This window comes from Rhinatrema bivittatum, chromosome 6 (genome assembly GCF_901001135.1).
Source record: "Rhinatrema bivittatum chromosome 6, aRhiBiv1.1, whole genome shotgun sequence".
In the NCBI taxonomy this organism is placed as follows: Eukaryota; Metazoa; Chordata; class Amphibia; order Gymnophiona; family Rhinatrematidae; genus Rhinatrema; species Rhinatrema bivittatum.
Genome location: NC_042620.1, coordinates 171804119 through 171826627, shown reverse-complemented (window position 1 = coordinate 171826627; position 22509 = coordinate 171804119). Strand labels below are relative to the sequence as shown.

The 22509-nt window shown below is 40.8% G+C and overlaps 1 protein-coding gene across 1 annotated transcript in view; it reads left to right on the top strand.

Annotated features, from left to right (window-relative positions):
* UNC80 (unc-80 homolog, NALCN channel complex subunit) overlaps positions 1–22509 on the top strand; it is a 437997-nt gene that overhangs the window by 304185 nt on the left and 111303 nt on the right. The window contains 6 exon segments of the mRNA XM_029606152.1: positions 2299–2437; positions 3276–3372; positions 5300–5470; positions 10115–10210; positions 10441–10692; positions 18893–19093. Coding sequence (XP_029462012.1) covers positions 2299–2437; positions 3276–3372; positions 5300–5470; positions 10115–10210; positions 10441–10692; positions 18893–19093 — 956 coding nt within the window.

Sequence of the window (22509 nt, the reverse complement as noted above, 5' to 3'; positions counted from 1 at the left end):
TCTCTGGATTCATCCTGTGATTGTGACTTCTGAGGGGCTGAAATCTAAGAGAGGTTTTCTTGAGAATATGTATTCTGGATTGGAATCAGAAAAATGATTTTCCTCAAGTTATCTAGATTCGATAATTTTTTTACTAATGGGGTTTATCAATTAAACATAATTGATTAGGTATTGTACAAATATATATATCAATTGCTTCAGGTAATAAATGCATTTTTACCATTTCTAAATTATGGCAGCAAATCAATCAGTAGGGGAGTGCATTCGTTTTGAACTTAAATGTAAAATGCAACTTTTTTTTTTTTTTTAACTTAAAAAAGTGATGAGGCGAAAATTATCGGATTTCCAACTTATTCAACATAGCTATGTTGAATAAGTTGGAAATCGCGATTGTTGATCCTAAATAAGAATTTAAACCCCTCACCTTCCTTAATCCCCCCCCCAAGACTTACCAAAACTCCCTGGTGGTACAGCAGGGAGTCAGGACGCCATTTCTGAACTCCTTTGCGAGGAGCACGTGACGCGGCGTCACGTCGGAGTGACGCGGCGTCACATGATTCCCCGCGCGATCGCTCCGGGACCCTCGTTGCACCCAAAAGGAACTTTTGGCCAGCTTGGGGGGGCCTCCTGACCCCCCCAAGGCCTCCTGACCCCCCCAAGCTGGCCTCGTTGCACCCAAAAGGAACTTTTGGCCAGCTTGGGGGGGCTTCCTGACCCCCCCAAGCTGGCCAAAAGTTCCTTTTGGGTGCAACGAGGGTCCCGGAGCGATCGCGCGGGGAATCACGTGACGCCGTGTCACTCCGACGTGAAGCCGACGTCACGTGCTCCTCGCAAAGGAGTTCAGAAATGGCGTCCTGACTCCCCGCTGGATCACCAGGGAGTTGTGGTAAGTCTTGGGGGGGGGATTAAGGAGGGTGAGGGGTTTAAATTTTTATTTGCACGTATGGACATAGACTCAACTTATGGAATTCTCCATATGTCCATATTGACCGCAAATGACCCCCCCTTTCGACTTATGGACTTATGAACTTAAACTTTTGCTCTGCACATCCCTATCAATCAGCTGTACATTTTTATAATTTCCCCAATACACAAATCCTACCAGCTAACTAACCCCAGATTACTAATACTTAGAAACAATTCCCTGACCTTTGCAGCACTATTAGGAGTTAGTCTGTTTTCTTTCCACCCTGACAAACAGTGATTGAAGCGGGATACAGTCTCTCTCCCTCTGTGCTGGGAGCCTTTGTGCTGCTGGACAGGAATACAGTGTCAGGTACAGGGAATTTTAGAGACAGCTGTCTGCAGCTGGCCACAAGAGATGAGGCAGAAATGCAGCTTCTATGTAGGAATCCTCAGCTTGGTGATTCAGTGCAGGGATCTTCTGTCAGTGTCTGTCTTCAGGTCACAAGGTTTACAATTCTGTTTACCGTCATGACTGGATTTTCCAATTCTTAAGACATAGCTGAAACTCCAAGATCATCACTGCTGTCTTGCATGTTAGTTTGCCTCAGAGAAAATGGATCTTGGCCTATTGAGGCCTATATTGTACCTACACTTCTCTCCTTTTGTCCTGAAGGAGCAGAGGACAGGATGAGTAAATGAAATGGGGCATGGCTGTTTACGAATAGAGCGAAGATTTTGAATTTCTGAAAGTTGACCTCAGAAAATATGGCGGGTGGCTAGAGGAGAGGCTTGTATAAGGGGGATCCATCCACATGCACAGCCTCAGGGAGAGCGACAAATGCTAAGCTTCTTTTGATCTAGTGACTGACCAATAATTTGAGCAAGTGGCAGCTCTTGGAATAGATTTGAGGGCGATGCATCCTACCTTTTCAGCCCCACAACATTTCTACACTGTTTAGAGTCTGTGACAGAACAAGAACGATACTGAAAATGAAGACCAAATTGGCACAAGGATAAGAAGAGGGAAAAAATACTACAGAGAACCTGCACCGTGTGTTTGCACAAAGCAGCACCAAATGATGCCAGGCATTTTTTGTGCATGAGCTCTAAAACCTCTGATCAAATTTATTTATTTATTTATTACACAGTCTTTATAACTCTCCTTCCCAGTCTTAATCAAGACCATGCAAAGCAGTGTAAAGCCATATCAACAAATACAATAAAATGCAGCAAAATAAAATACATAATAGAAGTGTAAAAGCAGACAGCTCTCTTTTAAAAGCCGCTTTGTCAGACATGGAATGAGAGAAATCTTTTGGAAAACAGAGCTCAAAGTTGTACGAGCACAATTTGGAGACGTTGATATACTGTGTAATCTGTCATTTCACACAGGATGCTACAAATAGTGGTCCCAGCAAAGGGGTATCAGCTCAGTGCCTTTTTGACCTGCTGCAATCTCTGGAGGGAGATACACCTGATATTCTGGACATCTTAGAGCTGGTGAAAGCAGAAAGACCCCTCAAGTCGCTAGGTAATATAGTGAGAAATATTTCTGTTAAAAATCCTCCCCCCCTCCCCCAATTATCAATCAAAAAAACCAAACCAGTTTTCTTATATATTTTTGGCAGTTCCTGCCTCTTTGCTCATTTCTGACCTGCATAGATAGAAGCAGATGGCTTTTTAGAAGGCAAAATCAAATGTTTTAATATTTTACAAATGAAAACAACTATTTTAGCTATACTTGAAGCACTGTTTTTTGAATTTCAGCCTGGTTTGAATTTGATGGCATTTCCCCTCATTTGCTGGGAAAAATTGGATCAAATATGACGTTGATTTGCCGATTTTGTGTGACTCTGCATCCAGTCTGTTTGCTGCAGACCTTGTGAACTGGATGTATCTGCTTGAACTCCAGTACAGTTTGCCAGTGTGAACAATTCACAGTGGATTTAAAAAAATAAATAAATAATAGGTTGATGAATTAATTCAGTGAATCCGCAGACTTTTTTCAGATCTTCCCAGCTAGTCTAATTTTTTTCTAATGTTGGCACATTTCCAGACTTATGCAGGCATGACTAATTATGTCATGTATGTATAGGTACATATGTGTCTGTGAGGGATTAGGGAATTCTATATTAATAACCAGGTGGGTATCAATTTATCTCAATATGGCCAGCCTGTGATGCCATCATACCAGTTTCTGGAGTTTAACTCTGTGAAATTAAACTTTCTAAGTATTTACTGCTCAGTCAAGATAGTGATTCACATGTTCACAATCTGTATGCATTTTTTTAGAGAATATTTTGCTAGCCAGGCATCATATTCTTTCTAAAGATCACCAGATTGCCAAATATTTCTTCTTTTCTTCTCAGATTTTTGCTATGGGAATGAGGATCTGGCATTTTCTATAAGTGAAGGCATTAAACTGTGTGTGACGGTAGTGGCCTATGCCCCAGAATCATTCAGGAGGTAACAGCTGCTTTTGTTTTTCATCTGGGCTCTGTCTACATTGAAATCAAGGAGGGGGCAGCATGGGTTTCTAGATGGGTAAACAGAATCCATCATCAGATACCTGACTTGGTTTTTTTTTTTTCTTTCTTAATAAATCTGTTTATTGATTTTCCATCAGTACAGTCAATGATTTTCACATAGCAAACAGAGAAAATGTTGCAGAGTATTAAGCATAATAGAAAATTAGCATTCAGTCTACCCTCATTCCTTCCTTGCTTTAAATAATACCAGTCACCAAGGAAAATGAAAGGTTCCTCCTTGTGGAATGTTTGGTAAATTATGTTAACAATTGGCTATGGAAATCTTCTACAAAAAGTGCAGCTCATCCAGCATATTAAAAAGCTTCTTGTGAAACAGGCAATGTCTATCATTATTTCACACAATAAGGATCACACATTGATTTAATCCAAAAATTGTCTCCAGACAAACCAATAATAACTTTCCTTCCCATGGTTATTATAAATTGCTTGGGGGTTTTTTTAGAGCAGCTATCCCTTTGAGTTTGCTAAACCCGAATTTTTTTGTACTTGACTTGCTGATACTGACAGCAGAACAGAGCAGAGAACATAAGAAATGCTGTGCTGGATTAGAAGAAAAATCCATCTAGCCCAGCATCCTGTCTCCAACAGCAGCCAGTCTGGATCATTAGATAACACCCGGCAGAGCACAAAGAAAAGATCCGTTTCCTTGTTGCTCACTCCCAGAGATAAGCGGTGGGTTTCCCTGAGTCCTCCCGGATAGTAATTGTGTGTAGAGTTTTCCTCCAAGATCTTGTCCAAATCCCTTTTAAATCCAGCTAGTCTAGATGCCTTGGCCACATCCTCTGGCAGCAAATTCTACAGCTCCAATCTGCCTTAATCTGTTTCCTGCTAGTTTCATGAAGTCTCCCCCAGTCCTAGTACTATTTGAAAGGGTAAACTAACTGTCCCATATTTACTTATTCCACCCACTCTTGATTTTATAAACCTCCGTCCTATACCCTCTCAGTCTCTTCTTCAAGCTGAAGAGCCCCAGCCTGTTTAGCCTTTTTTCATAGGAGAGCTGCCATCCCCTTTATCATTTTGGTGGCCCCTTCTGTGTACGAAGGCCAAGGACTGACTACGTTTCTAGGCTGAAGGCTAACTCCTGATCTTTACAGTTGGACCATAAAAATGAAAACTTCCAGAGGAGAATATATGTTAGTCTGTAGGAGGAAAAACAATAAAAAATGCTGATAGCACCTTATAGACCTAAGATTCTCAACACAGGCTTCGGGACAGGACCCAGCCAGTCAGATTTTCAAGATATCCCCATTGAATATGCATGGGATAGATCTGCATATAATGGATACGGTGCCATGCACATCTATCCCATGCAGATTCACTGGAGGATATCCTGAAAACCAAACTGGCTGGGTGTGTCCTGGAAACTGAGATGAGAACCACAGTTATAGACTTAACTGGTTTATTGAGGCCTGAGCTTTCAAGGAGAAGAGTGCACGCCATCACATGCATGAGGTGGGTATAAACTGTATACATGAAGATGGAATGGCTGCTGGAGGAGGGATATAAAGAACAGAGAGGACATTAAGGCGTGCAGAGCAGAGCTTGGAAAGGGTGTGATCATTTCCGCATAGTTAAACTAATTAACACTCGCAGCAGTTTCTCTCTTCCTCTGCAAGTATTAATCACTATGCTGAAAATATCACTTTCTTTACATAAAATGAAAGCGTCCTTAAATTCAGTACAATATACAGTATTTGTTCTTTCTGACATCCACAACTACTACTCCTTCCTCTAAAACAGACCTTTTAAGAATCCCTTTTCCTAAGACATCCAGACAGAGACATGGAGATGCTCGTGATGCTGATTCTCACTAATTACAATTAGACTGTGTGTCTTTTAAGCCTTCAGATGCTGATGGTACTGGAAGCCCTAGTTCCCTGCTACCTGCAAAAACTGAAGAGGCAGACATCACAACTAGAGACCGTGTCGGCGGCCCGGGAGGAAATTGCAGCAATTGCAGCCCTAGCTACCTCCTTGCAGGCTCTCTTGTACAGCGTGGAAGCTCTCACCAGGTACTAATGCTTACCCTGAAAGATTAACCCAGGCCAGTAAAAGTAAGAAGCTTATACTGAGCTAAAATAGTTACTGTTAGCACAGGCTATGATCACGTGGATCTTGGAAGGCAACGCTATTGTCGCATGCATAAAGAAGAAATATAGACGGACATTTTACTCCACCGTGTTTCATTTGTGGCAAGGCGTTTTCTCATGGCCGAGCGATGAACAAGAAAATTGACAAGGCTGAAACCACTGGTTAATAAAAAAAAAAAAAAAAGTTGCCAACAGTAACATGATTATATATTTTATATTGAGATACACTGGTTTATATGTTTATAATAAGCTCGCTCCATCAGGAATGGGGAACTTAGGTTAAAAAATTGAATAGCAAAAATTAAAGCATAGCTTTGGAAAGAAATATTTTTACATTGAAAATAATTAAGATTTGGAACCGATTGCAGAAGAAAACCAAGGAGGCCTACTCATCTGAAGTATTTTATCATAAGACTAGGCCTCCTGTTTTTCAAAGCGTTTCTTCTGCTGTATAGCTATCAGAACAATATATTGGAAAAAGGATGCTAGGTGATCTCTTGGTAAGTAAAAGCATTCTGTTACAGTGAAGAGATTCTTAAGATAATTTGATATAAATTGCTGTGCAGTCTGGAAAAGGCTGAACCATCATGGGTGGATGTATACATACGTGTTTTTAAGTCTCCTCAGATTGAAGAATCTATGCAGTAATTGATGTTAAAACTGACATGGTAACATGAGTTACCTGTTGGTTTTAATGCCGGTATTACATTAGGCTTTAACATTTTTTGCTAATTGTCTCATTTGCATGCTTCTTATGTTACTCTGCCAAATAACATTAGCTTACCCTATAAACCCTTCTGAACAAAGGGCTCTTCAGAGAATTGAATGTAGGCCAATTTGTAGGTCGTTTTCAAATGTGCTCATTAACCAATATTCTAAAGAAAGTCGTTAATCACACTTGTGCTAAAATAGGAGCATTTTGGGGGATCAGCACAATGAAGATCATAGTGAGTTGTAATTTTTTTTAAATTTGCTTTTTCTGGATAGATTATTTATTTTATTTATGGTCATTTATATTTTGCTAATCCAAATAAGATCCCAGCGGAGTACAACTTAATAAAACAAAGCATCAATTAAAACAATAACAAAAATAAAACAGTAACATATTACCCACAATCAGGGATCATCATTAACAGGAGTAATCGTAAGTAAATAACAGAGTTTTTAGTGTACTATGAAAAATGAGAAAGCGTCATTCCTCTTGCGATTCCTGTGGCTGAATGCTCCAAATAGATAGTACAGCTACAAAGAACCTGCTTAATCTAGATTCTGCTAAATGAAGCTTTTTGAAAGATGGAATGGTTAGCAACCATGCAGACCTAGATAATAGAGTACGAACAGGGGTATAATATATATGCACAGATTTAAAATATTCTGGAGCTGTACTTGCCAAAGTCTTGAAGACAATTGTGAGAATCTTAAACTGTTTTCCCTGAGAAACGGGGAGCCAATGTAAGGCCCACAAACATGATGTAATATGTTCAGATCGCAAAGCACCAGTAATTAAGCGCACCACAGTGTTTTGAACCTGGACTGATAACTGAAGTAAACCCAAATAGAAAGAATTACAGTAGTCTAAATGAAAAAGCGTCAACACTTGTACTATCAACTGAAAATCCATGGCAGAAAAATAAGGTTTTACGCATCGGAATAAGCTTAACTTATACAATGAAATCTTTCCTATATTTTTCACCTGGAATTTAAACAATAACCAGGATTCTAAGATGACTACCAGCTATTGTAGCGCAGAGATTATGGTAAAGTCAATATCAGAAAGACTGAGGGGATAGCAGAGCATGAAACCCATAATGCTTCTGATTTACCAAAATTCAAAGCCAGCTTATTTGCTGACATCCAATCATTAACTGCTAAAAGACCGTCAACAAACTCAGATGGAATAGATAAATTACCTGGGCCCAATCGATAGATAAGCTGCATCCGCATAAACCCAAAAATGAATGTTAAATGAATCAAGTAGATTTGTCAATGAAAAGTACTAATTGAAAGGCAGAGCCTTGAGGAATACTCAACACTAATGGGCACCAGTCCGGAGGGCGCGGCCACGCCCCCTGGCCGCCCCGGGCCGTAGCCACGCCCCCGGGCCCGCCCCCAAAACGCTCCCGACACGCCCCGAAAACGCCGTGCGGTTCGGGCCCGCCCCCAGACACGCCCCCTCCGAAAACCCCGGGACTTACGCGAGTCCCGGGGCTCTGCGCGCGCCGGTAAGCCTATGTAAAATAGGCTTACCGGCGCGCAGGGCCCTGCTCGCCTAAATCTGCCCGGATTTGGGCGGATTTAGGCGAGCAGGGCTCTTAAAATCCGCCCCATAGAGTATCAGACTGAGCCTTAAAATGTCTCTCCCTCTCTCCCTTCTGAGGAGCTGTAGCAAACTGGTGTGTGTAAGATACACGTGCAGAGCTCCAGACAGACGCGTGTGAAGAGTGTTTTATAACTACACATATATTTTATAAAATAGTGTGTATCTTTGCGCACGTGCGGCCCTTTTAAAATCTACCCGTTAGAGAGTAGGTAATAATTGTTAGTTTTAAATCTGCACTTTGTAAGGGTAAATGCTATTTCAACAGTTACCACTAGTTAGGCCTTGGTGTATTTAAATGATTCCAGTCATTTCTTACAAATTGTTGCCAAAATGTAATGTAAATGTAATGTAAAGTCTCAGTCTCTGTCTCTCTCTCTCTCATTAGCTGGCCCTGCCTCTGGAATGCCCCTTTTCCACCTATTTTTTCAGGGCTCATGTATATCAATGTACATGCGCCCTTTCCAGCTATTTAAAAATTCACATTACTCCCTCGTGGCCCATGTACACACACATTTTTGCGTGCGCAAGGCTTTTAAAATCAACCTCTAAGGTTACACAAGTATTATCTTTGGCTTCTGTAACAAAAGTGAAATGTAAGGAAGAGTTAGCCTGGGGCAGAAGTTCAGTCATCTAACTGCACAAAGCCAAAGGAAACATACATGAATGTCAAACATAGAGTCTGGGTTTGCCAACTAGCTCTAGATTAATCTGACAAGTTGATTCAGGCCTGGGTTTACCCCTTTGCATTCAGGGACTTGTAGTCTTGGTTTTCTTAGACAATGCAATAGCAAAATCAGAACTACAATTCCTTGCTTGCAATGTGGTAAAACCAGGACTGGATCAACCCTGTTGGGTGAATCTGGAGCCAGTTGGCAACCCTAAAAGCATCAGGTGTAGTAAGGGTCCTTTTTCAAACGAATTACAATTGAATGAGTTGCACATGTTTTGTAGCCAATTCTGTGCCTTTTTCTCCTGCAAAGTGCATGTTTTTCTCATTTTAAAGAGATGCAAGCAAAATTTCCAGGGTGAAAAAAATGTTGTTTGGAGGCACTTCCTTGCATCATTTTGGCAGTTTTATACTTACACCTTAATGTCATTAACTTAGAAAACATTTTAAAGGTGTGCATAAAAGTGGGAAACGATCAACATATGTTAGAGGCCTGAGGAAAATTGTTACATGATACAGTGTGATACATCAGATTCCTTCTAGCAGACTGTAAACAGTCCTTCCGCTGTGAAGCACTATAAGCTCTGAGAAAGGGTAACATTTAAAATAAAGCACTTTTTTTTAGAGCTAACTGACTAGGTTGGCTTTGATGCTTCAGCAGCAGTGTTATGTGCTGCTGTGTGGGTAACCCAGGTTTGATTCCCAGACCTGGATCCAACCTCTGGGTTGACGGGAGCTGGGGACACTGCAAAGGCCCAGTGCCCAGGAGGAAAGGAATTCCAGCAATCGGTCAACAGCAGGACCTACTGATTGGCTTTAAGAGTGACCTTGTGCCAGGTTTCTGAAAGAACCAGAGCTTGTGCCTCTCAGACTAAGGATTGTCACTGCGATGGGGGGGGGGAAATCATTGTTCTCCTTGAATGAAGCTTTGTGACACCTCCGTCTTGGAAGCCCCTTTCATAATACCAGTGAGTGGAATGGGCTGGAAGCTCCAGGAGTACAAGAAGGCCGTCTGCTCAAAATCAAAAACAAAGCTGACTGGTGCTGCCTGGGTTCTCCTTATTTGTTGTCATTTAAAGAGAAAAAGGGACTCAAGTAGGAGTGAAAGGTGTTTAAGACAACACGTATTTGCTGAAATCAAGGGCATAAAAGTAGAAGATTTTTGTGACCCTTCCGTTATGGATAATCCAGCCAGTGAGGATACAGCCTTTTTTGGCAATGGCACCTGAACCTAAAACAAAGAGAAACGCTGTAGAAAATGGAAACCCTGAGCCTCATCCTTGACTAAATTAGAGCTTGTGTGACCTGAGAGCGTGGTATCATATCCTCATGTTCAGAGCGCTTGCACTATTTCATGTCCTATAAGTAGGAATGTGACATGGAATAAAGATTTGCATGGTGTCTTATGGGAAATGTCCTCTCTTAATATCAGATGTGATGCTGCTACTTCACATTAAAACTAAGATTAAATGGAAGGTTTCAGCTTTATGCCACAATTTGCACATTGATAGACTATACATGAGATAAATGTACCATCTTGCTTCCTAAATACTGTTTTGCCAATGGTCATCTTTTAAAGGCCCATGACTGCCCCTCAGATGAGCAGGTGTGACCAAGGTCATAAAGGAGCCACAACAGCAAATCACACCATATCAGCTGGGGTAAATACAAGGTAGGTCACCCGGGTTTTGCTATTTTAATTTCATAGATCACATCGCACTTTTTATAGTTCCCACCCTCTGTCTCCCCATTGGTGTCTGTATGTGGTTTGAATATGTACTTCCTTCTTCCAGATCATAATTTTAATTTGTCCTTATTGTGTTGTATGGTTCATGTATACAGCAATCAGGAATGTCTGTAATGGGGGAAAGATAAACCATGGAATTAACTTTCATTCTACTGCTGTACTCCAATACGTTTTTGTTTCTTATTCTACAGGGATAACCTTCATCTTTTGGAAGAAGGCCAGGGTCTGCCACGGGAGGAGCTGGATGAACGAATTGCTCGAGAGGAGTTTCGAAGGCCTCGGGAGTCCCTGCTGAATATCTGCACCGAGTTCTACAAGCACTGTGGACCCAGGCTGAAGATCTTGCAGAACCTCGCTGGAGAGCCGCGGGTCACCTCCCTGGAGCTGCTAGATGTGAAGTCTCATATGAGGTACCATTCTTGCTGTCAAAAACATGCAGTAAATATAGTGCCCATGCATTGCCCATGCATACACTGCAAAAGAAATGTACAGCTTATATCTTTGGCTTGGATTGTGTAGGAAAATTTGGATAAGTCCTCATTCCATCTGGGACACCTCATGCATTTTCTGTTATATACTTACATTCTTCAAACTTCTTTCACTAGAGCATAAAGAGAGTGTAAAATGAGGTAATGCTTCCATGCTAGTTTTCTCTGGAAGTTAATGAAACAAGTATCGCAGGAACAAAGAAGCAACACATGTATACTGGTGTTGCAAGGACAAGATGATAGAAATAGCAAGGACATCCAGTTTACTCATAAAGCCCTGGCAAAGCATTTTCAGTTTTCCATAGCATTACATACTTCATTTAGAAGAGAAGCAAATCTAATTATTGTAAACACAAAAAAATACATGTCTGAATTAAACAACGGGTTGGCTGGATGCTGTACATTCTAGTCAACTCTTTATATTCTCGTTACACCATGCATATCATGCAACAGAATGGGACGTATTCTTCCTCTGAACTGTCTGTAAGTTTGGTTGTACCTCAGTACTCACTGGATAGGTTCAAGTGCCATTTATTTATTTTATTTATTAAAATCTTAGATTCTGCAGATTTTTACAAAGAATTATATCCAGTGCAGATTACATATTCCAAACACGTAATATAAAAATACTTGTATCTGTCATAGTGTCTGTCATCCAAGGCTTTTTTCCCCTTTCTGTATTTTGGAGAAAAGCGTTGGATAAATCAGTCCTGTGCATGAGAAGTAGAATCGATACTGTATCCTTGTGTGCTTGCACCTTGGCTTACAGGACTGAAATTTCAAAAGGCTGTATGTGCATAAAACTCAGTTTTATGCACATAAATGGATTTTCGAAAACTGGCCAGGAGTTGTATACCGAAAAGTATGTGCAAAAGTGATTTTGCACATACTATTATGTGCACTAGAAAGATACTGGGGAAGGGGGTTGAGGTGAGGAAACGATTTGCATGCATACTTTTGATATTCAAAAGCAGGCACGTGAATGTACACATACTATTTACATTTACATTTGCTAGGTTACAGCTGTAATTTAGGATAAAGTCCGTATGTACTGTTCTGTGAGGGCTGTTATAAAACTGCCCTCACAGAATTTATCTGCTTAATGTTCTGTTAACATAATATTTACACACACTGATGCACACTAAAAATACCACGAGAGCTTCCTTAATATTTTCTCTTTAATTACAAACTCGTAGTCTACAGATGGCAGCTGAGAAGAATAGGTATTTGAAGTCTATTACTGATTTTCACAAAGTAGTAAGTGAATGATATTAATAGTTGTAGTCTGGCAGAAGCAGAATAGGCACACATCCATAGAACAACAAAGTAACTTATTTTGGGAATGTGCTCTTCACATCTCTTCCTGCGGAACAGCAAGGGAGATGACTTGTTGGATTAAAATCTATCAACGTCACCTCCTGTATTCAGTTCCTATATCTCATCCATTTAGGAAATATTGCTTCATTGTAAGTACTTCCATGAGATGTAGAAACGACACTTTCTTCTGCGATAACAGCTGATGTATACAGTGGCCTTGTTTATAAATGGATTTTTGTGTTGGTGAAGACCCAGGGATCTGCAACAATGGCCATTAAAGTCCTCTTTCTATGAAGCGGCCAAGTACATATGGCAGCTGCAGTGCAAGCTTCTACTACAATACCCTACCAATGATCCCATCCTTGAGCTGGTTTGCCCCCATCCATCGTAGTAAGAGGTAGATTACTCTCTGTACTCTCTTGATGCTGGGCTGCTCCTAAGAAGTGACCATCATTTGCTGCTGTAAGTTATATGTTATGCAGTTTCTGTGATCTGCAGACACCTGTCCAACAGATGGTAATGGAAATTCATCAAACTCCTTTCTTTTGGGACTAAAACCATTAATCTGGACAAATAATGTTCAGAGGTAAAATAGCCTGTCTTCAAATTGCAGTCTGGTGCAAAGTACCTGGGTGCCTTTTAGTCACATACTTTACACTAGATTTCAAAAGAGAAACTACTGAAGTTAAAATACCTGTGTAGGTTATTTACAATTACCCTCTTAGGAGCGGATAATCAAACTACCTACAGTTTGGCAAATCCCACAGGAAGTTTTGCTTTAATTATTGCCTAAAGAAAAGTTGAGCCTGCTTTTTTTGGTACTGTTAGCTTTTCAAGACAAACTTACACCCAAGCGAGTGCCTCCCCTGTCCAAACCCCATTTCAGGAACACCTGCAAACATGTGCAGGTAAAAATACCCACGTTGCTGGCATACACGAGTACTTTTATCCCCATATAGGGTGAGCAATGTTTTTTTTAAATAGCCCATTTATGTGGGTAAACCAGCATTTTATCTATGGAAAGCGCTTTGATTATTGCCCTCCCTATGTCTGAAAGTCAGAGCCAAGAGTCAGAACTGATACAGGCATGATTTGTACCTCTCTTTCTTAGAACCTGTGCCGATTTGTGGGCTATCAGAAAGTTGTTGTTGAATGTTTAAGCAGTCAGGGGGACCTGTCAGGGGCAAGCCCAAAACAATGTAACCCCCCCCCCCCCCCCCAACTCTGTAGGTAAATGCTAGCATGCCAACCCAATCCTCCTGTGCTGTTCTACTCAAAAATCCACAACTTGTGCACATGCACAGAAGATAAATACTAGATAGTGGATAAAGACTTGGTAATGGGTAAAACACTGCATGCTTACTGAGGGAGTTTTTGATCTATTCTATACACTGGCTACACTTCTGAGTGTTAAAGGACATTCTAGGTTTGTTTGTTTGTTTATTTACTTATTCAATTTGATAGACTGCCATTCTTTCTCTGAATAATTGCAGCAGTTTAACAGAAGTAAGATATAAATTTGGGGCTAACCAGGTGGCCCAGTGGCCATGCTGGGCACTGCCATGCAGAGAAACCAGGCACAAAGTGCATGGTTAATTTGTACCCATAGTATGCATGGCAGCCTTCATTTTCAAATGGAAAATGAGCCTGCAGTCCCATGGGCAATGACAAAATTGAGAGGGGATATAAAATAGGGTAAAAAAAAAATTCCTTGGGTGGTTGTGAATGAAGGCTCCTGGTGGCAGATCATAGTCTTGGTTCCAATTGAGCTTAAAGCCCAAAGGAATAGGAGGATTCTGCCAGGTCAAAAAAAGAAAGGAAGAAGACATCAATCTCTCAAGCTTAGGGGTAGATTTTCAGAGATGCGCGCACGTGTACACATGGACGCCTGATTTTATAACATGCGCGCGCATGTTATAAAATCGGGGGTCAGCGCACGTAAGGTGGTGCACACTTGTGCATCCCGCGTGCGCCAACGCCCGCAGCTTTCCTCAGTTCCCTCCCAGTCCGCTCCAATTTCAGAGCTTCCCAACCCCCTACACTAACCTCCCTTCCCCTTCCCCTAACCTACCTGTCCCCTAGCCCCCCCAAATCTTTATTTTATCTTTTGCGCCTGCCTCTAGCCCCACCCTGCCCCCTCCCTGCCCCTTTCTCGAGGCCTCGGGACTTATGTGTGTTCTGGGGATTTACACGCATGACCAGGCCTTTGAAAATGGGCCCAGCGCGTGTAAGGCCGGTCAAGTGCATAAATCTTTGAAAATCTGCCCCTTAATGTTGCTCAGATTGAAGTCCATATTAAAAGATTTCTCTGGCTAGCTTTGATTATTATTTATTTAATTAATTAAAATATTTATAAGCCACCTAGAGTGATAAAATCTCATGCTAAGCTGAGTACAACATTAAAAGCTTTCGTCTCACAAAGACGTTTTCTTAACATACATGCAAAATATAAACAAGTAAATAATCATCTTAGAAAAATTTTCTGAACATAAATTATATTCCTCTGGTTTTCTACTTAACTACTAGTTTATCTCGTTAAAACAAAACTGTATAAGTTTGGGTTCGGGGAGTGGACCGAAATTGTCCACCCCGAACCCAAACGGAAAAAAGAAATTGTGCTCATCCCTATTAGCTATCATAGTCAAAAGATGCATATTTTGATTGCTGCTTCTGAATCTGCTGTACTTCAGGAGCAAAGCAGGCAAATCTCTAGTCTTGTCATATTATTACCCCATAGTTAGTCCTGGAATGTCACCAGAAATCCTATGACTGGGACAAAGAGGGCCATTATATTTTCTGCTCTGAATAACCCTTATGACTCATGAAATATCAGCATGAGAAACTTTCTTGGAGGGCATTTTAATGTGTAATTCATTTTTTATTCTTTTTAGCAAGTTGAGTTCTATTATGACTCTGTCAGTCTGTATTATGTAGGGTGCAGTGTAATCTACTGGTTTTGCAGGCTAATGGCAATCTTCTTTGAAATAGTTGCCCTGAAACCTCTTTCCTCCCAGGATTCCTTCTGCTCCTCCCAGTTTTGTCTGCTAACTTGCAGAATCAGGACCCTCTTCTGTATGTAGACAGGCCAGTGGTTCCCATGGCACAGCTGGGGCCTGTCTTAAGAGTTGCATTGATCATGTAGGAAATCTTTCTAACAAATGGGACTTCATTGGAACTTGTAAAGGGCTGTGGGCAGGCAGTCCTGGGTCAGAAGCCTAATAGCAGCCACCTTCATCCCCAAGTTTCCCACAACTACAAGACCAGGTGAGGATACCAGAAAGCTGCTGGCTGAGGCTCTGGGGCTGATCTAGCAGGCAATGACTATTTTATTAATTTATTTATAAGCATACAATATTCTGCCTTTTCCTAAAACTTCTAGCAGGATAGTACTATCAAAGTGTCCTGTACAAGCTGCAGGGATAACAGTCAACATTTGATTTGGTTAAGAGAGATCCTTGTTGTTCTCACATAGCAAAGAAATCAGAGGGCCAAAAGAGAGCTAAGGGGGTGTCCCTACCTAGTTTGTGATAAACAGATGTATCCTGCTATTGCCATATGAAAATGTCTGTTCTGGAAGGGGCTGATTCATTCTGAGACTGAAGAGAGAGATCTGGATGCCAGAGGGTGAATAAGAATAGATGAGACCCCCAGAAGGGATGGGAGTAATGTTATGGACTAGCTCAATTAGCATTTCAAGTCAAACTCTGGGGTTTTTTTTTGTTTTGTTTTTTTTAAAGCATGAGCTGTAAAGGCTTATTCCCTATGAAATAGAGAAGGAGAACTAGTCCTCATAGTCATCTGGTCCTCTATCCAGAGAGGGATTTCTAGTATCGCTTGGGAAACTACCCTCTGGCTTGGAAGAAGAGGAAGAGCATGGAAGGTCTTGATATTTATAGAATGAGAAATATGATTGTTAACTAAATGAGTGCTGTCAGTCTTGATGTTAGAGGCAAAGAAGGCTGAGAAAAACAGAAAGACAGGTCCCATTCTGGGGAGGTCTTCCAGATCCAAGATGTGTTTTCCTATTCACCCTATGGTAAAAAAGATTATTGAGAGGAATGGGCTCACCCTGACTGCAAGTGAGCCACTGTGAAGTGTCTTTCCAAGCTGGTCAAGCTACTGATGGAAGAGATAGAGCAGTGGCACTTGACCTCTTAAGTGGAAGGTTCTATGTAAGGAAGTGGAAATGCTGTAAGAAGACTATGGAAGCAGTGGTCGGTTAACTTTTCCTTTAAGGTGCACTTAAGGGGGTTATCCTTTGATGATAAACATGTATTTGACTCACACCTGGATAAAATTATAAAATATCTGGAAGACTTTCTGTCCCAGAAATAGCAGCCTTGGAGGTCTATTCCCTACAGATCTTTTGAGAGGGACTACAAAAGGAGATTTAATTCCAAACCTCATAGAAACACCCAGCCTCATAGCTCCCTATGCTTTCAGAATCAAGGAAAGGAAAGCTAGATAGGAATCAGACAAACTGTTTTAAAATGGTGTTCCTGAAACTCCTTCATTGGTACGAGACATTTTGGAATGCATCGGTAAAAGATCAGTGTGTTTGTGTGAAGTGTGATAAAAGAAGTTTACAGAGTTGCAGTCTCTATCCAGATTGAAGATTTTTCTCTAGACTTTCAAGAGTTAAGGAGAAGGGAGAGGCCCTGAAGGAGACAATAAGGCATTGTCAATTAGACATGGGAGTAGGAAGGTTATCAGATGCCTATTCAACTCTCTGTTGAGATGGCAGTGAACCTCAGATGGGTCCACAAAGTCTCTTTCTTTCCCATTGTACTCCTTCTTCCCATGGATGACTGTATCATTCCTCCTGGAGGATACTGATGATCCTATGGCCTTCTCTCCATAAAAGACATTCTTCCTCATGATGTAGAACAAAAAGAAAAAAATATTTGAGTCCCTGGATCATAAACATAAGATTTGCCATGCGGGGTTAGACCAAAGGTCCATCAAGCCCAGTATCCTGTTTCCAGCAGTGCCCAATCCAGGTCACAAGTACCTGGCAAGATCCCAAGGGGTAAATAAATTCCATGCTGTTTATCTCAGGGATAAGAAGTGGAATTCTGCAACTTCTTAGGGTACTCAGCAAAAATCAAAAGGGCACGCCATACTTTATTAAGTAAACCAAGGAACTGAGGTAGGAAGGGTGGAAAATGCCCCCCTTTGGCAAAGAAAAGGACTCCAAAAACATGGTATCAGAATGAGTAAAGGTACTTTGTTTCCATTTCTAACCCAGGGTCTCAGTTATCGAGACCCCAGAGTCCTCTCTCAGCAAAAATAAATGAAATAGGGAAGAGCAAGACACATGTTGCTGCTCCTGGAAGGGTCAACTCAGGCTTCCAGAACACAAAATGGTGGCTATTGTTCACATAGGATGGGAACAAACCATTATCAGGCTCCCTCATGGGGGAACTATCCTTCTCTTCTTTCTTCACTCTGTTCCCACCTTGTTTAGGTGAAACCATATTCTCCTGGTAGAGAACCTTCAGGATCTCTACATGTACAAGGTCACACAAGGAGAAAGATAACTGTATGAGATTAGAGGTCACTAGATTTCTGACTTGAGCTTCTGTTCCAATTTTATGATCTCACTTCTGGCTCATCACAGTTTCTCTATCAAAAAGGTAGGTTTTAATTGCAAGGAATATTGAGAGCATTTGTACCATAGCATTCCATAGGTACAGCAGGACAGATTTTTAATGAAAAAATAAAGGTTTAAATTTGTATGCAAATGGTATTTGAATGGAAATTTGCATATATTGTATGGGGAATTTTCAGCTGATATAAAGTCTTCAGGTACTTTTTACCTGCAAATGTTTACACTGATTTTCAAAGTGAAATGTGTATGTATATTTTTGCTCAGAAAATTATCCTGACTAAACTACATATTTGGTGTGTATGCATGTAATTTTACTTCTGTATCAGTCATGCAGTTTTCTAAAGGGCCTATTTCTGACAATATAGCACTACTTTACTGCAGAAGGCTCTTTGAAAATTACCTAAAGAAGCTAAAGAGGTTAGGGCTCTTCAGCTTGAAGAAGAGACAACTAAAGGAAGAAATGATTGAGGTCTATAAAACAATGAATGGAATTGGACAGGTAAATGCAAATCAGTTGTTCAGTCTTTCAAAAAGTGCACAGATTAGGGGATATTCAATTAAATTACTAGGTGATACATTTAAGACAAATAGGAAAAAATATTTTACTCGATGTATAATTAAACTCTGGAATTTTTGCCAGAGGATATGATGAAAGCTGTTAGCATAGCTGGGTTTAAAAAAGGTTTAGATAAATTCCTGGAAGAAAAGTCCACAAATCATTATTAAGGTAGACTTGAGGAAATCTACTGTTTGTACCTGGGATAAGCAGCATGGAATCTATCGACCTTTTGATATCCTGCCAGGTACTTGTGACCTGGATTGGCCACTGTTGGAAACAGGATACTGGGCTTGATGGACTTTTGGTCTGACCCAGTATGGCAAGTCTTATGCTCTTATGTACCTTCCCTATGTATTGTGCACCACCCACTGTGAATCCCTGATGCTGGCTCTTACTGGGGACTGTTGTGGATGATAATTTTAATTTATTTCTTGGCTGAAATCCTGGATTGCCACCCTGTATTTATGAGAGTAGGACTGCCTGCTCAGTAAAGTACAGAGAGTGAATGTCCTCCCACTGCAAGAAGAGAGTGAAACATCTTTCCAGCTCATGGTTTGAGATGATAAATAGGGCCTTACAAAGAAGCTTGCACTGCAGAAGTATCGGTCTTCCCTCTTAACAAGAAATAATTTCAGGTTGGCAGAAATTGCACATTCCCTTCTGAAGCTGGCGCCTTACGACACGCAGACGATGGAAAGCCGTGGGCTTCGGCGGTACATCATGGAAATGTTGCCCATCACGGATTGGACAGCCGAGGCAGTGAGACCTGCCCTTATCCTCATCTTAAAGAGACTGGATCGCATGTTCAATAAAATTCACAAGATGCCTACTTTGAGGTGAGCAGATGTTACAGAAACATTTTGTTCGAGTTTCTGATGTTGCAAACCTTGAAGTAAGGGCATGTCGTGTTATGGGGTTACAATGACATGAATCAAAGAATTTCTAAATGTTCTATTTCTTCTGCTGCTGTATACACCAGTATTTTTCTCATCTGTCTGGTGCCGGCTCCCGGACAACAGCAGAGGAAATACATACCTTCTGTAAAGATTCTGGTTATCTTTATAAACTAAATTATCACTGTGCTACTGCATAATTCTTAATATTTGCATACAATATAGTTCATATATCTGGAGTACTTACATTTAACTTGTAAGGTAAATCCAGTGAGAGATCCCAAGCAATAGAATAGGATATTTGCAGTAGAATAAATTTGAAGTAGATATTGTGATGAATACAACAATAGTTACCAGGCTAGGGCTCAGATTCCCTCTGCCACCATTCCCCTCTACATCCCTGCACCCTCTCCGCTTTGGATTCTTGCCTCTACTCACCTCCACCGCCTGCCACCCTAGCCTCTAAGCAACTTTCTTTTCTGAAGAAATATTGCTGCACTGAATGCAGGAACTGGGAACCAGTTCAAGCTCACATTCCCTATGGCAGCCCCTCAGTGTGGGCTTCCTGTTCGGAAAGAAAGCTTGCAGGAGTGGGAGGGGCTGATACATGTGCTGGCTCACTGTTCCCACATTCCCGCTTAGAAGCCAGGCCTAAGGCCAATCACTTCAGTAACACATCTTCAGAAAAGAGAGCTGCTGATCTAGGAGGAAAGTAGTAGAGGTGTGTAGAGAGGGAGAGGGTGTAGGGGCTTGAATGAATGGGACTAGCCTCTCTCTCCATAAAAGCCAAGGGATTGGATTACCAGACCCCTCCCTCCTAAACCCAGTCTCTGTTAGAGACATGTGCATGGCAGGCTTCTCTGGCAAGGGCAACTTTACCTCTCTATCCCTAACCCCTACCGGCTCTTGAGAAGCATCTATCTAAGACCAACACTCCCACCTTTATAAATACAGTGTACTCAGGACTGTCTCATCACCTGGCAACTACCGAATCTGGTAGAGCCTCCACCTCCATCCATCATTTACGCACTGATATGGTGTATAACTGATGGATGGAGTAAGGACTTCATGGCACTTGATCTGCAGCCATAGCCCACTCAGTACTTGCAGGGAGAGTAACGGCAAAACACTATCTGTGACCAGGACCCTTAATTACCCCTATACACTATCAGGTATCCCAGCATCTCCTTGCTACCCATGTTGAGCTTCATCCAGGGCAGGCTTAACCAATCATATGAAAAAAGACAGCTATCAGGTTGTGCTGTGGAGTAAGGCTTTGTCATATAGTCAGCTGACTCTGCAGGTAAGCAAATATTGACTTGTTTTGAGATCTTTATGAATTGCATCAGGATCTGCAAAAGGAATTCAGACTTCGAGGACTCTTAACTGAGGAGTTTTAGCAACGCCCTGAGGTCTTAACTGCAAAAAAATACACTAAGCAATGATTATAGTCTTTATTGAGCTTTCTTTTCTATATGTTTTCTCTCTTGAAAAGACATTCTCCCATCAAGGGACTACTCAGTTCAAAATAGGAGTTTGGATTTGTTGGTGCAGTGGCAACCAGGTCATAGTGCACTAGACATGGTTTAAAGTATTTAAAGTAAAAAAAAAATAAAAAAGGATCTGTGATTTTTCAACATATAAGAACAGTTACAAATATTTAAATGATCATGTTCAATATGGAAAGAAAACTTTTGGAAAATAAGTGAAAAAGTAAAGTGATATTTTTCTCACATTCTGACTTCTTGTGCATTAGATAATGCAATAGGGTGTCAGTACACTGACCACGATAGTTGTCTTCCATTTTGGAGAAATGTAACAAAAATATCTTTAATGAATCACGCCCTTAGAAGCAGCAGGTCACAGGTTTATTTGTTGGGGACATTTTCATATAGGGCCACTTTCATAGAGCAAACCAGCAAATGTACTAAGCAGTGAGTTGATCAAAAAGCACTGCTGGCAAACAAAATGTATTTTTTAGCTCAGTGGTACCTAAATCTCGCACTTCCAGATCTGCTTTCAGTGAAACCCAAATATGAAAATTAAACTGGATTTTTGACCAACTCTATGTAAATGTACCCCATCAGTATTCATTGTCGATCATCTGAAAAACCAGATCTGTTGGAGATTCTGAGGGACCAGATTTGAAACCTTTGAATGAGGTTAATCTTTAGTAGCCTGCCTGCTACACTTGCTATTGTACTTAATTCCACCAATTAGTGAACATTACACGTTAATGAGGTTTGTTTTACAGTTTAATACATTTCCCTGACATGTCATGTAATTGTAATCTGGGCAGGGTAGGAGAGAAATATTGCAGGCTGGCTAATAATAGAGACATCAAGTATTGAGGAACACATCTTCAAATTCAAATAAAAATGTTACGTGTTTTCCACACAAAGTATATTGCTCTACTTATGAGTATGGTACAGTGGTATCTGATAAGTTTAACTGAGCTAAAAATGTAGTGCACAATATACTGACAAGAGGCTTTAAAATACAAATAAGAACTATTTCAGTAGTTTAAATCTACCCAAGTCCTTCCTAAGTTTAAACATTTGCCATTACAACTACATTATGAATTGTACCCCATCACCCAGCCTAGCCAAATACCCAGGATAGCAGACTTCAGCCACCTAGTCTGAAGAGCAAGGAGGTTTGACTCTTTACCCTAAGTATTTTTTAATTCCCTGCTTTATTCTTTAATGCCCATTCCCTCCCGCTGATAGCCGTGACAAACTAGGATACATTTTTTATTTCCTTTAAGGGAGCATTTCCTTCTTACAGCCCGATTGTGTGCTGATAATGAAATTCTTGCCTCTTGGTGAGTAGTTCATGTTTAATTGTTATATTAGAAAAGGCAACAAAAAGATGGCGGGACTAGCACACCAAAGAGAAAATCATATTGAGTGGTGGAAAATAGAAAAAGACCCAAACTCACAAGAAACAGTGTGAGAGAAGGGGTTCTCATATAAACCAGGACCTGTATTATAATCATTAGCCCAAAGCAAAAAAGAGAGGGGAACAAAAAAGAAAATGTTAAAAGAAATCTTCATTCAAACAATGGTTAAAAATACGGGAAATATATATATATCAAACCCCAAATTTTAACATATTAAACCACAGTACAGCACCTTACATATGAGGTTCCTGTATCCAAAAACTCCAATTATATGAAAAAAATCATGGAACACATCCCATCATTTTGTTTGCTAATTGCTATGGGGCAGATTTTTAAAATTACGCGCGGCGGGGGGTACATTTGTGTTCGCTACCCGGCACGCACAAATGTACCCCCGATTTTATAACATGTGCTCGCTGCCGCGCGCATGTTATAAAATCCAGGGTCGGCGCGTGCA